General features: G+C 44.0%; 1 protein-coding gene across 1 annotated transcript; it reads right to left on the reverse strand.

Moving 5' to 3' along the window:
• Window positions 1–613: 613 nt before the first annotated feature.
• Window positions 614–2,011, reverse strand: LOC149277437 (zinc finger and BTB domain-containing protein 43-like). The gene has a single exon (XM_089502942.1). It carries the CDS (start codon window positions 2,009–2,011, stop codon window positions 614–616), a length of 1,398 nt encoding a protein of 465 aa, XP_089359068.1.
• Window positions 2,012–15,775: the final 13,764 nt, after the last annotated feature.

Raw genomic sequence — 15,775 nt, forward strand, 5'->3', positions numbered from 1 at the left:
AACTTGGACCAAAAAACATAATATAGATGAAAGGATACAAATGATTGTTACCCAATATCCCTTGGAGCCGCAGGACTGTACATGTATAAAGCTGAGGGTTATCTTCCCAGATGATTGGTCTGAACAGCAGCTGTAAATTCTCTTTCTTGATTAAGCGAGCCGCTCGGTTCGGCGGTCGGATTATATATTGTCATGTAAATATTATTGCACCGTTATTTAAAATGTTGCCACAAGCACCAAGACGCCCCTACGTCATCACAAAGCTTCCTGATTATTGGTTCATGTCCCGCCAAGGACAGGGTCGCCAAGGACATTCCCATACGAAGACGCCGGCTCCATCTGACGCAGCTATTAAGGAGATAATGCCACCTCTAGACGAGGAAAAATCAAGTGCAAGAGGTTTAGACGTTCTCGTGACAAAGGAAATTCAGTTCAGCTACGCACACAGGAACAAGCACCGCAACCAAGTCAACAACACTGACAGAACACCGTAATCCGGCTTATCGCTTTTCTTTGTCACGGCAGGATAGTGTTGCCTGGCCCTCCGGGACTCTTGGACATGCAGCCCCAGGTGTAGTCCGTAATCATGGAGTAAAGACATACAAAGCCATGTTTAGCTTTCAGCCGGTGCCTGTTCTCCCTTGGAGGCGTGATAGGATTTGGAACAAGATGTCACGTGCCGATGGAAACTGTCTCGCCACATAAAGCGCTTCCCGCAGATATTGCACTCGTATGGTTTTATCCCCGTGTGAATTTTCATGTGTCCTACGAGATGGTGCTTCATTTTAAATTTCTTACCGCAGACTCCACACCCGTACGGCCGCAGACCGAGGTGCATGCTCATATGCCGATCTCTCTGGCTCTTGTGCGTGAAGCTCTTCCCGCACTGGCAAGGGTAGAGTTTGTAAACAACCGCCGTAAAACCAGAAGGAGAGGTCTCTTCTTTGATACCTGAAGGCAATTCGACGCCCTCAGAGTAGCCTGCAGGTGGGTTCTCAGCCCCATGGCCCTCCCGATCGTGATCTTCCCTCTCCCCAGAAAACTCTTCCATGGAAGCCCCGTAAAAATCAACTTGATCATCATAGCGATTCCCGCTGCTGTGGCCGTCCAGTTCTCCGGGCTTTTTATTACAAAAGTCAAAACTGTCTCCAACTCCTGAAGACTGGATGGCAGGTTCTACTTGGCTCGGGTTCATGGACTCTGAAATATGGTCTTCAAAAGGAGGGTGGATGTCCACACCCTCGCATTCCTGATCAAACCGTTCCGGTTTAACATGGACCCATCGTTTGTGAGACATAATGCTTGGTTTAATATAGAGGGGACGGGTGTAATGGTACTCTGCGCTATCACTGGCTCCTTCTTCTCCGTCCTGACTTGTCATCTCCGTACTGAGTTGGTCGTGCTCGGTGGAGGAGTTGCTTGGTAAGTACTCATGCTCAGTCAGCTGAGAAGATAGTTCGTCGTCTTTGGGGCTCTCGTCCTCATTTTCACCATCTCTTATTTCTTCGCCCTTTCGGAAGTCATGTTGTCCGCTTGCCCCGAGATCAAAGTTCTCACTGAGGCCATTGTAGTTGCTACTGCTTGGAGACTGGTGGTCATTGCTAGTGTTTGTCTTCTGGCATAGCAGTGTTGGGTTACCTTCAAGAAGTTCCGTGCACTTATCGACAACATGCCACATTTGAAGGAAGCTTGCCGCCGTTAGGTAACTCACGATCTCGTGGGGTGGGAGAGATAGTCTTCCGGTGTAAGACGACAAGAGAATGTTCTCAAAGACTCTAGGATTCATGACGTCAGGCAGAACGATTCTTCTGCTGTTTTTCAGAAGTACCTGGTCGCAGAAGTACGGAGAACTGGCCGCCAGGACGGCTTTGTGCGCTCGGAAGAGGTGGCCTTGGACGACAATGGAGATGTCGCATAACTGCCCGAGTTGACGTTGTTGGTTCAGCTTCTGCAAGACGGTGTTGGAAAAGTCAGGGAATTCGACGCGGAAAGAGCTAGATCCCGGCTCCATTTCATTACAAGTGTTGACCTGGAACAAAGCGCAATGTTTGGTGATCTCAGTATCGCTTAAACAGATTAACAACGAATCCACGGCTTGAATTTGGACAAATTACACGTGGATTATTAAAAAACAGCCCCAATTTTCCTAGCAGAACTTTAAGCAGGTCTTTGATAACTGGACAATTTTTATTTTGACAAGCAAAATTATTTGCAATCTTTTGAGGGGTCTCTCCCTTGGGTCTGGCAGCTGCCGACCTGAAGCAGTTTGATAATGCGATTGGAAACTCTAAACTTCATTTAAGTTGCATCTGCTGACCCCTCTGTACGTTGGACAGTATAATTAGATTTCGGCTACACTGCCATCAAATGTTCCAAAACAGAACTAAACGATGTCACGATCTATCTCATGATGCCTTGAAGCTTTAGGAACACCAACTGCATTTAAACTGTGCCACTCATGGGGGGGAGGAGGTTTATTGAGTGTGGGGGGGTCTGTATCACTGACAGATGCTAATGTACTTTTACAATCTGTTCTGCAAGCCATTCTTTTATTTAAAGATAAATTACAGAGGAAAATATATATATTTAATTATTTTTTTTTTACCTCAAACAGATAGCAAATCTCAGAAGACAGACGCAGTAGCGACTATAGCTGGACGAGGTCAATGTGAATTGTCGTATACGTGTACCGTGTTCCATAAATTTGTTTTATTAATACATTGCCTTTCTTTTTAATAAATAAAAAAAAGACAGAAATCCGTATTTCACTAGCAAAACTCAGACGCGCTCAAAGGGTTAAAAACAAACCCATAGAAAAAAAAGACCGCTGAAATTACTCAACAGCTTGAAATGTAATTAACGAGGGAATAAATATCCATTTGTTGTGACAGATAACTCTTGACGCGGTGTGACGGAGCAGCGTCATTTCTGCCAAACTCCAAATCGAAGAACATAAAATTCCGCAGCAGGTGAAAAATTATTCAATTATTTTCTTAAACTTTATTTTTTATTTTCTTTTTTACTATCAGAAGGGGCGGACGAGGTCAAGGAAGCCCAAATTCTCCTTTCCTACTTCAGGAAACGTCTTTGTATTTCGCTGCACTTACCTACAGTTCAGACGTGGACGTGGTGGACCTCTTATCACGGCCGCCGGACACTCACATTTTACAGCCAAAAGCTTCACTTCGGGACTTCGGGTTCTCTGCTGAATTCTGAATCCAAAGCAGATGAGAATTAATGAAAAACTCGACAATTTCCTCCCGCCCGACGTTAACACCGCAGAAGACGGCGCACAGGACCAAAAAAATATAAAACAATTTGTGCGAAATGCGTGGGGCTCGCGACTTCCGCTGAGCATTAAATGTGGATAAATTCAAATGTTTAGACAATTTTTCTGTAAATTATAAGAAACAGAAGAATGTTGACTTGGTTAAGATTTATTAATTTATATTAAATACATACATTCAGGACCTCCGTAGAAAATTAAAAAAATACGCCATTTTAAATAAAAATATGATTATAAAATAAGGCTCGTACACAGCTTTATAAGTATGCAAAGTATATGTGTGTATGGGTTATGAATCATGTATTAATTATGGTTATATTATGAATCAATAACACGGAGACCGTTGAGACGCGTGAGATTTACTCGCACTAATAATACATAATCCAGATGACAACAAAATCCAAATGATCTGGTTTGTTGGGTGGAACCGGTTTCTTTTTAATAATCCACACGAGAAGCACATTCTGTTCGCTGTTATTACCTCATCCTTGGTGAAGGAAATAGTGGGGTTCTATAGTAGTAGTAATAATAATAATAATGCCGTTTTATTAGAGGCTGCGCTCCGTACACGTAGGATTGCTCGGCGTGATGAGTGTTTACATTAGACAGATATTCACACCAAGGGTGTCTGTTAATCACGGATATTACGTCTTAATTTAAAGAAAGGAATTATTCCTTCTTGCTTCATTTTTTTTTATAATGCAAAATGAAAGGATAAAGTCTGATGCCCCATTCCATTGGCACAGAGACCGGCCATCCATGTCTAGTGTACATATATGCACTGTGCGTGTATACATACATACATGCTTATATACACTGTGTATACACACATAGCAAATAGAGATAATGAAGCTGCACATCAAATACACAAAAATATACAAAGTCCTGTCCTCAGTGAGTGAGCCCTGTCCCCAGCATCCCCAGTGAGCGAGCCCTGTCCCCAGTGAGCGAGCCCTGTCCCCAGTGAGTGAGCCCTGTCCCCAGTGAGCGAGCCCTGTCCCCAGTGAGCGAGCCCTGTCCCCAGTGTCCTCAGTGTGTGAGCCCTGTCCCCAGTGAGTGAGCCCGGTCGCAAGCGCAGCCAGTGAATGAACCACGTCCCCACTACACCCTGTCAGCGAGCCCTGTCCGCACTACACCCAGTTACTGGGGCCTGCTGACAGAGTAACGGCTCCCCTGTCTCCTCTCCCGGTCTCACCTGACATCTTAGACCGAGATACCAACACCTACAGCAGCCGGAAGAGCTGTACCTGCTCCCAGAAAACTTCCGCTTCCGTCACAGCAGCGCGCCCCGCCCCTTTCCGGCTATCCGGGCAATCCTATTGGCTGCCAGAAAGGAGCGGGGAGAAGGGACTGAGAGACTATAGCGGGCTGTAAGGTGCAAGTGATGGATGGGAAGCTTCATGCACTGACACATTATTAGAGAAGTGTGTAAAAAAAAATGTCTCCTATAATAATAATAATAATAATAATAATTGAGGTTTCTGTGTGTATAGAGAGGGACTTAAGTGACACTTTATTAATATAGCGCCAACAGAAAATACGCGGACAGAAAATACGCGCACGTTGAATGTCACAGAAAGAGAACATTTTGCAACTTGTCGACTTTATGAATTTGCCATAAATTGGGACGTCTCTGAATATACCGGTGAGACTGAGGCGAAAGACGACCGGCAGCCATGAAAGCAGCTCTGTGAACACGGCCTCTTCTAAAGCAGATCTCCCGCCATTTGTTTTTTATTCCTACCACAAGATCAAAAATACGTTTTCATAAATATCGCCCTGTTTTCTTTTTACGGAAGTTATAGTTTTTGCCCCATAATATAACGTTTTCAGGCAGCTGCATATCAGCCATTTGTGTGATTCTCGCTCTGTTATCTGATCCCCAATCTACTAAACCCCCCCGACTCCTTATCATACTGCCTGTGGGAAGCAATAGAATGGCTCAGTCTCAATCACCCAACCAGACTCACTGGCTAATGAAAGTCTGTGGAGGAACGGACTTCATTAGCATTGCCATAAAGCACCAGCTCGGTGCAGTGTTTGAGCCGGGAAAGTCACCCAAAGCATCACATGAGCGACAGCAACGGCGGCTCCAGGTCTTCCAGGTCTATTGGAACAAAATGAGATAAAAACAGGATTTTGTCACCAAACGACATTACTGTATACAGCGCTGGGGGGATATTACTATATACAGCATTGGGGGTTATGCACAAAAATATGTTTCTATTGGACTCCACCTCTGAGCTCAACAAATGGGCGCCATTTGGAAACCCCAAGGGTCCCGGGTTGCATTAGTGTCAACGCTGTCCAATGTTACCATTAATGTGATTCGTCTACATTCCATGGACCTGTCGCCTAAAAACTCACCTCATGGGGATGGTTTATTTACCATACAGTGAATTGTACCTGGTTAAGGTGACGCGATACGTTTCTCATTGCTTTCCTGAAGAAGCTCACCAAGGTTGGCCAACCACCAAGCCTTCTTCAGTCTGTCCTCATCCCATCTCACCATAACAACTAACTAGATGTGACGAAGGTCCTGCCACGGAATACTTTCTTGGCTACTTTCTTCCGTAGCGTTGATACTATGAGATATCATTGAACTCATTGACTTTTTGAAGGACGTGGTCAGAATCCCAATTGGAAAGAGATCTGCATCCAGATCGCACGAGGGCTTCTTCTGGTAAGTGGATTTTTCAGTAACCCAAATATTAAGAGGAAGAATGATACGAAACAATTAACTTGTAACATTTTCTTTTATGAAAAGATACTCTCTGTGATGTCATCAATATAAAGCTTGCGGCTATCCTTTTGTTACCCCCCCCGTATTTAAGTTATATACAGACATTCGTAGTCATACATGACATCAAAACTTTTATATCACAAAAAGAAATTTATTTTATGTGTCTCCATTATATATACAGCTAAAATACGTTGCATTTTATTACATTAAAACATTTTTTGGAAAAAGGGCATAGGTTATACAGTAAAATAATTACCTTGCGTCCTCGAAAAGTATGTTTTTTTTTGTACAACCCATGAATTATGCAATTTTGTTTTTTTACTTGTTAAGGGCGAAGCATTTTTGGGCTTGGATTAAAAATGGGAGGGGCTTACATGGAGCAGCATGCTACAGAACAGGGAAGGAATTGGACAGAACAGAGGATTAGGCGGAGCTTGGACTCTGGACGCTCCTTAAAAATGAGGATAAAAGGGTATCTGGAATAAATAAAATTAGATCCTATGTATATCCCACTGGTCTTTATATAGAAGAGGACAGGGCAGAATTTTCTTTAAAAACTCCACATTTCTTTCAAGAATGTTAACGGTTAACATTAAATTTCTCTGGTTGCCCCCCCAATCACTGTAACAAAGGAGGATAGAACCTTTATCAGAATTCTTTAAAATGGTTACATTTACAAATAAGAGAAGGTTGAAGATGTAAACCTGCATTCCCCCAACAAACCGTGTAACTGGTTTGGCAGCGGTGGGTATAAACGGGTTAAAAAAACATATAATCGCAAATACAAAGACAGGAGGTATATGATGGTAGGAGAGTCCTGTACACATATTAACACTTTGCGAACAATCCTGAGACTTTTATCTAATCGCCTATAAGTGATCCATTGTTATATTGTTTCCAACCATACAAGCTATCATTAATAGTATTTCATCATATAGAACCTCCAGATATATGTCCCGACGGATATCCTTGTATGCATGAGTGATATATGGAACTGTTTTGTATGTTGGGGGCCTGGGATTTATTGCCCAATGAATGCACCAAACCATGGACAGTTCCATTAGGATGAACAAATGTTATTCAGAATTGTCCCAAGGTCATTAAAATCCCTGGTGTCCAAGCCGGCCAGACCCCACAATAATGAATCTGTGATTAAGCAATGTTCTTCCAAGGTTAGTGTCCGTATCCTTCTAGAAGATACTGGTACCTTGGCGTGTTGGCTCCACTGAACCCTACTGTAGAAGGTCTAACGTTCTTTTTGAACGTACAGAATGAAACATGACCTTAGCATCATTTCTCTTTTGTGGTTTTGTGACATCATCAAGTATATTTCAGGGCACCAATTCTTCTTCTCTGAGAACGCTTCATGTTGAATGTTCTGTTGATAGGAAGGTCTGAGGTGTGATTCTCTCCAGGAGATTCAAGAGAAGTCTTGGTCTTCCCAGCACCAATAACTCTACTGTAAACAATAAAAAGTCTCCCTTCCGGAGAGAGAGGAAGTTAATGGGGAAACGCTGGCGCGCCTGTGTAATAACGTTCTGTATAAATAGTAAAGGTCTTCCACCCTTGACCTGGGTCCGTGTCCTCAGAGAAAAGTTCACAGGGAAGTTGGCCTGTCCTTTCAGCCGAAGCACACCGGCCCCACAAAGAAGCCGTATTCGTGGTTTGTGTCTCCGTCGTGAAACAAAGCCAAGTCCCGCAGAGGCAGCAGAGAAAGGTCCATGGGAGCAAAGTGTAGCACGGTCTCCGTTCTGTTGTAGGGTTCTTCCCACTGTGGGTAGAAAACACAATTTTTATAAAAAAAGAGAATTCCTATACAGTCTATACAGATACAAAATAATAACATTGTCACTGACTTCACTGCCTCGGTGACAACCTCAACCTCCCCATGGTGTCCTTACCTCACAGCCCTCTAGAGTCACCAGGAAGCTCTGATCCCGTGTGTCGGTGAGGAACTTGACGTCCTTGTCCCTCGCTGGGTGACCTTTCCTTGCGTGGCAGATATACCGCACGTCTTGGTGTACGCTAAGGCTTTGTAACCGCAGGAAGCGCAGTTGGACGACGTTGGCCTCGCTGTAGGCAAACTGCAGAGTAAAGCGGGTTGAAAAAAATCACACCTGTAAATCCTGTTTGGGAATTCACAGCCCACCCAAGATGTCCCGAGCCAACCAAAGTCAACTGAAACTCAGTAAAACGCCAGATAACGAAGCAAGCGTCGTGTTTTATGGAGATTCGCTGTCACCTCCGGTTACTAAAAGGTATACAACCGGGATCTTACGGTAAATTCCCCAGGGAGGGTGCTGAACCACTGGAATTCCTCTGGCTTCAGGTAGCTGCGAAGCCACGGCTTGACGGGTATCTAGACAGGAATTCGAAGATCCATCTCGGTTAGAAAATGTTAGATTACATTAAAAGCGTGCGTGAAACAGGAGCAGATGCCACGTCCAATGCTTACCTGGGCCTCCTTAGGAGGTACACAAGACTCTCCTCCTGCCGTGAAATTACAGAAGACGAGGAAAGAATCTTGTGGGCTTCCCTGATTAGGATCAATATAATAATAACCTGCGTTGGAAGGATAAAGTTGTTACAATGTTTCTCCGCAAAGATACAGAAAAAAAGGGCTGTCATTGGACCAGCCATCTACAAAAAATGTACGTTATTAATTTTAATACAATTATATTTACAAAACTGTTATGAGCTCCTCATTCTGCTCACGTGCTTATTAGACATGTGCACGTGGAACAAAAACGTTTCGGAATACGAGCAAAAACCATTCGGAAAAACGTTGCTTTTGGTCAATTCGTTTTTGGACAACAAATTTTGTTTCCTGCCTTTTTGGTTCAGATTTTTCTTTGAAATATTCATTGTTTTTTTCACACTTTCACTCACTCGTTCTCAACCAATGGAGAAGGTAGGGAGAGACCCTCCACAAATACTGGTTAGAGCCCACGTACCATCAGCCAGGTGTGGCTGTACCAGCTGTAACTCCTTGCAGGTGCTTGCTGGATTTTCCTTGGTCCCATTCGGTGGAGAAACCAAAAGCCTCAGCTCCTCCTCCAGATGATGCAGGAGACTCCAAGGGTCTCCTTCCACTGAGGTCACATTGTGAGGACCCAAACGCTGGGAGAGAAACATTCCATGGATAGAATTCTTTAATAGGGTAACAATGGCTCACAAGTTGTATAACAGAAAAATTAGGTCATTATTTAGTGTCACAAGCCCATCCTTCCCCCAAGGGAAATGGGCACAATGAGGAGGATGAGACTATGTCATGGCAAAAGTGGCGCTGGTTGGGGTGGAAATCCATCCCCGTAAATTCAAACCAACCAATATTCCAGTGAAACATACCTTTAAACTGAGAGCGGTGGCGTTTAGGGTAGGTCCTGGGGGACCTGGGATTCCGGGAGGACCCTAAAAATATAACAAGACTTAATAACTACATTTGTAGGATTCCTGCCCATCTAGAAGCCCAGGGTGGTTCCTGGACACCTCCATTTTTCAGAAGCACATTAAAGACAGTTATGTGCCTTTTAAACAATGATGCATTTTTTAAAAAGTTCTAATAAAAATCAGGTCTCCTTCAATGGTTATTAATGGCATCATTGGAGATTGTGACAGACGCAGGTATGCGGGGGGTTAAAGCAAAGACGGAAGCAGTGCTTACCGGGGGTCCAGTTGGCCCTTTGGGTCCCTCTGGCCCTTGTGTTCCTTTCAATCCCTGTAATTTGACAATCAGGCAATAATCAAATTGGGTGCATAAATTAAATGTTTGACTGGCAAAGGGAGGGGGGGTTCAATAGAAAACATACCTTCAATCCTTCTGGTCCCTAAAAATAAAAGTAAAATAAAATGAATGGCTCGCAGTCTGCATGTAAAATACATTGGCATGAGGTCCCAGAATGGGTGATCGTGTGAGATGTGACTGACACTTACTGGAGGTCCTCTAGGGCCAGGCAAACCCTGTGATCCTGGAAGTCCAACGATTCCCTATAAGAAACAAAACAGGGAACAGTCACACAATTCTCTAAACTTTATTATTACCAACCTGGAGGGGACTGCAACACATATTGGTCATCTTACAGATCTCCTTGGAGCAGCTGCTTCTAGATAACAATCCTACTTGATTAAACTTGAGTTCTATAGTACCTGATCCCCCTTCTCTCCTGGAGGTCCTTGGTCCCCTAGAACTCCTTGTTTTCCCTAGAAAAAACAAGTGTATGATTGCTGTGAAGGACGGAAATGCATGAAAATGGTGTTGTAGACAGAAACGAGTCTTCTTACCTTCAGCCCGTCTTCTCCTTGTGGTCCAAGTGGCCCGTCCATGCCAAGCTGCCCCTGTGGAAGACCTAAGATGTAACCCACTGCATACTAGATGCTGTTAAAGCAGAGCTAAAAACATTGTTCATTTCATACCTGCATTTCCCATGTATTTGGCCACATACCTTCATACCACGTGGGCCTGTTTCCCCCTTCTGCCCTCTAAGCCCTGGGATACCCTGCAGAGAAAACCAATAAATTGTTAAAAACTCAACCGGCTTAAGACTCCTCTCTTCACTCCAAAATTGCTACTCACATAAGGTCCTCTGGGTCCTGCAGGTCCTGGTGGCCCTTGGTTTCCTTTAGCACCCTGAAAGATGATTGCTGTTAGATCATCATGAGAACCAAACCAAGTCTCACTGCCTTATAACACTGGGTAATGATGCTCTTACCTTGGGACCTAGAGGTCCTCTTGGTGGTCGTAGACCTGCCCTTCCCCGCTTACCCTACATTGAATACGTTATTAAAAAAATCAGATTCAGGTCTAGGTCACAAATAAAAAAAAGAGCTATGTTCAGGTCAAGGGAAGACATGTCAGTAACAGAACATATGTCACCTAGTCGACTTAAAATAAGCATTTCAAATGTTGGTCTATCCAATATCACTGGATAAGCCTTTCTAGATCTTTGAGCTGGATTGTCAGACACTATTACATAAAATTATAATATGGGGCACCAATTAAATGGCTCCTTCCATTCTGTACCTTTCTGCCAGGGTTCCCGGGGGGGCCTGGGCGTCCATCTCTTCCTCTATCACCCTACAGGAGCATAAAGAGGAACAATGAAGGTCATCCATTTCTTCACATTATATTAACACAAGGAATAAAATGTCCCAAAGGAGGTTTTTTTTACTGCAAGTACAGATATACGGGATATGGAGAATTAGGACTATTGTGGAGAGGTGGAGAGGAGGTCGGAGACAACACGACGTAGTAGCGTCTGTCTTCAGCTATGGTGAAGGTGGGTGAGAATCCTTAGAAGGAATGAGCTGCAGGAGATAATATGACTTGGGAGCAGCAATATGATAGGTGGCAAAAGATAAGGATTGGGATGAATCCAGGTAAATTTAGGGACACTAAGAACATCAAACCTTTTCTCCTTTCTGGCCAACGCTTCCCTCTGGACCTTGACTTCCAATGGGTCCCTGGGGAGAGTTACAGAGGAATCAGGCAGTGATTCAGCCAGTGCCGACCCAGTCACTTACTAGCTCGTTTGTCATACATACCACTTTCCCTGGTTCCCCTGCTTCTCCTGGTTGACCCTTTGGACCTGGAGACCCCTATCAAGTACAAACAAGTATAAAATAAGTTAAATAGGGCTACAACCCTACACCATGTGATTAATGTGTATACTACTATGTTAACAATACTAGCAGGTGTATGTTTATATGTATCTTTGAATTATGTATCTAGGTACCTGTGTTCTATATTAGAACTCCGAGCAGCTAATGGGTGGGAAGTAGGCATTGATTGTATGTCCTATTGGCTCTGTCTGATTTGTTATCAATGTCATCGTTGAATCACACATGTATTCTGCATGACATTCCGTTCTGCTTGTATGTTGCATGTTATAATTATTTACATAGTTATATTTACATAGTTATATAGGCTGAAAAAAGACATGCGTCCATCAAGTTCAGCCTTTCGTGTATTATGTGTATACCAATGCTGACATGTATGTAGTTGTACTGTATTGTAGCAGAGTCTGGCGCTCACTTCATGTCCAGGAATTCCCGTGGCTCCGTTTTCTCCAGGAGGGCCAGGTTCCCCCTGAAAAGGAATAATAATTTCTATGACATCATCCTCCCCACTCGGTGACATCATTTTCAAAGAACCTTTTTACATGTTGTGCTTTTACCTGAATTCCTGGTTCACCTGGATCTCCTATGTCCCCTCTGGGTCCCTCGGCTCCACTGAACCCCTGCTGGCCTTCTTCTCCAATTTTTCCAGGCGGACCGATTGGACCCTAAAAGAAAAGACATTAGGAAGACATCAGATAAATGTGAACAATCAGGAGACCTACACACATAAAAGACGTTCACTTACTGGTGGCCCAGAGTGTCCTGTTTCCCCCTTTTCTCCTTTCTTTCCAACGAGACCCTGGTAACACAAAAGGTAAATAAATCCAAATATTTAGTATAATATCAAAAAAGTATTTTGCTTATCGGCTCTGACATCTCACTTCAAACATACCTTAATCCCTTGGGCGCCGGGAACACCTGTCTCACCAGAGCTACCAACTTCACCCTATAAAAAAAGAAAAAATATTCAGAAACATTCATTTGTATCATAGATTTGACACATCAATTCGGATAGGTGGACCTTGTAAAAAGCGTACCTTTACTCCTTGACGTCCATCTAACCCAGGGGCTCCTGAATCCCCACCTTCTCCCTATAATGTAATGAATAACCGTGTGATCATTGATGACAACAAATACATCACAGATGAACTTATACCATATCTGTCCCACAGTCCCAACCTTTCCTTTTCATGCAGATATAAACCTCTGATCTGTGCAAAAAGTTACCTTTTGTCCAGCAAGTCCAGAAGGCCCAGTGATGCCCATCAGTCCAGGGGGACCCTGAAGAAGGACAATGTTATAAATATAAAGTGAAGACCCGTAAACCACCATCTTGGGTGCCTGAAAGGGACAATTTGCCACGACCCATTCGATTACCCAACTTAAACTTTATTTACAAACCTAAAGTATTGTAACATTCAGGTCTCAGTTAAACGACGGACCAAGCTTTTAGAACACGAAACACAAAGTTAAAAAAGAAAAGTAAACTATAAATAGTCCAGAAATGATACTTTGTAACACCAGGCAACACTCACAGTAAGTCCTGGCTCCCCTTTCTCGCCCTTTGAACCTCGGACGCCGTGTTCACCCATAATACCGTTCCCTCCACGATTTCCAGGGCTGCCGCTCAAACCCAAATCACCCTACCGCCAAAGATCAAAGGTTATTCTTTGGACCCATAAAATCAAATAAATCTCTGATATAAAGTGTTCTTCTAACCTTTTCTCCTTTTGTTCCGGGGTCCCCAATGTCACCAAGTTCTCCTACATCCCCCTATAAAGATAAGCTTAGTAAGAAAGGGACAAACTTTTATCCGCCAAGTCTTATTACACATATTCAAGTCCTATACCTCCTTGCCTGGCTCTCCTGGGGCCCCTGGAAGACCCTGGGCTCCTCGTTCCCCTGGCTCACCCATCGGTCCTGTAGGACCAGGATGTCCCGGAGCACCGGGTTCACCCTGCAAAAAAAAGTCTGTTAAAATGATGACAACAAACATGACGTGATGACATCAAACAAAAGTCTTTTTGAGGGGCCTATCCACATGGACACTTATGCTCGAGATGTTGGGTTCACGGACTGAACAGGAATTGGTTGATCTAGATGACAAACATTGTCTGCGCAGTCGGCTTTTTATATACTGACCTGCTGTCCCTTTAAGCCGGCAGGTCCCTCGCTGCCGGTAACTCCAGGTTCCCCCTGATACAGACACAACAGCATCAGAGTATTACACACAGACATGCAAATATACACACATACCTTGCAACTTTGTGGGGGCCAACATGCCAAAAATCAGCTGCTGTCAGATACCTAGATTGTAAGCTCTGTAGAACAGGATGCTTCTTGTAGATTTTCTCCAAAAATACTATTGTAGAATTACACTCATTCACGAAAAAGTGAATGGTAGGGCAAGAGGGACCAATTTGTTCATGTCTGGAGTATTAGCCCCTGACAAATCTGTGCGGACCTCCACTTCTCCATTATGCATCCCCCATGGCCCATTATATTGTGCGTGGTGCATAGGAGTCCAGTAGAAACAGCACATAAATTTACATACAAAAGTGGGCGTTTGGACATTTAAACCTTCCTTTCTACTCCATAGCCATGCATAGCAACACGTAAAAAACACGCTTCCAAAAACATTTAACCTCAGCCCTCTTGGAAAGGAACTGCGCTGATTTAGGGAACCTTTTGCAGGAGAAGCAGAACTCACCTGCTCCCCGTCCAGCCCTCCGACTCCTGGGTCTCCGACAGCTCCAACTGCCCCCTGGAAATTATGAGTATTTAACAAGCACAGATTAGGACCAAAAAAGCCTTTTTTGCCCCTAAAAAGACCTAGACGTCAATTATTTTTTTCTATACATTTGTGAGATTACTGTGCAGATATAAAAAAAAGATCATGTCCACCTATCTATTCACCCTTACACCATAAATCCACTTTACGCAGTGCACAGGGCTCACTCACCTGTTCACCTTTCTCCCCAGCTGGTCCTTCAGACCCCACAAGTCCCTCCTGACCCTAAAATAGAAGCAGACTGTAGGGGAGCACTGAGAAGCATTGGTCCATCTCTACATGAGTACACATTCCGTTCATGTATGTACTGTATGCCCGTGTACACGTGAAGGCCCCAGTGCTCTGGGCCCAGACAGGCGGGAAACACTTACCAGGTACCCTATAAGACCTTGAGCTCCATCGACACCAGGGGGTCCTGGATGTCCTGGTGGTCCAATTGCCCCAGGCTCCCCATTAGAGCCAGGATTTCCAGGGGGTCCCTATATGAAACCAATCCCTGGTCAATATTTAATCCTCATAAACGCTGATATGTTCTACAAAATGCAGCCGGTCCAGACTCAATTTGGATGGCGTATTTGAGATCTCATGGTCTCACTCATTGAGATTAAGTACAGTACTAAATAAAACCAAACTCGGTAACACTCTTACCTGTAATCCTGGCAAACCCTGGTCACCTGGCTCTCCCATCCGACCCTAACGAAAGAGAAATATGCCACACAAAAGCGGTGAATACATGGAACAGCCTCCTAGCAGAGGCAGTATAAGGTGTATACTATTAAGAGATTTCAGTTATGATAATACCTGCAGTCCAGGAAGGCCTCTCTCTCCAGGGGGCCCCATGGGACCCTACAAGAAGAAGAAAATAATATATTATAATCAATGTTCCCAATGATGTGCACAACGGCCATAGGCATCATTGGTGAAAGTGAGATATGGCTGCCTGTCCGGACCTACCTTTAGTCCTGGTTTGCCCTTCTGTCCCGGGATCCCTTGGACGCCCTGCTCCCCCTGGTTTAGAAGAAAATAATAAAGTCAGGCATACAAAATAAGCGACATTGCGGTAAAAATACATAATGTATTAGTGGTTGCCTGTTGACACTTTTCTTAAAACCCAACAGCGTTAAACAAGAAGAAATAAGTTACCCTTTCCCCGGGATGCCCCGTCCGTCCTCTTTGTCCAGGTGCCCCAGGCAACCCCTAGGAGACATATAAGCTTGATCATATAAACATGCATGTGTTCACAGACACAACCGGACATGGCAAGTATCCCAGCTATTTGGGGCCCCAAGTAAGTTCCAATGAAATCAATGTCTGGTTTAAAGCCCCCTTATATTCCTTG

The sequence above is a fragment of the Sceloporus occidentalis genome, unplaced genomic scaffold (genome assembly GCF_023333645.1).
Source record: "Sceloporus occidentalis isolate IW3139 unplaced genomic scaffold, rSceOcc1.0.p SCAF_214, whole genome shotgun sequence".
Taxonomy (NCBI): Eukaryota; Metazoa; Chordata; class Lepidosauria; order Squamata; family Phrynosomatidae; genus Sceloporus; species Sceloporus occidentalis.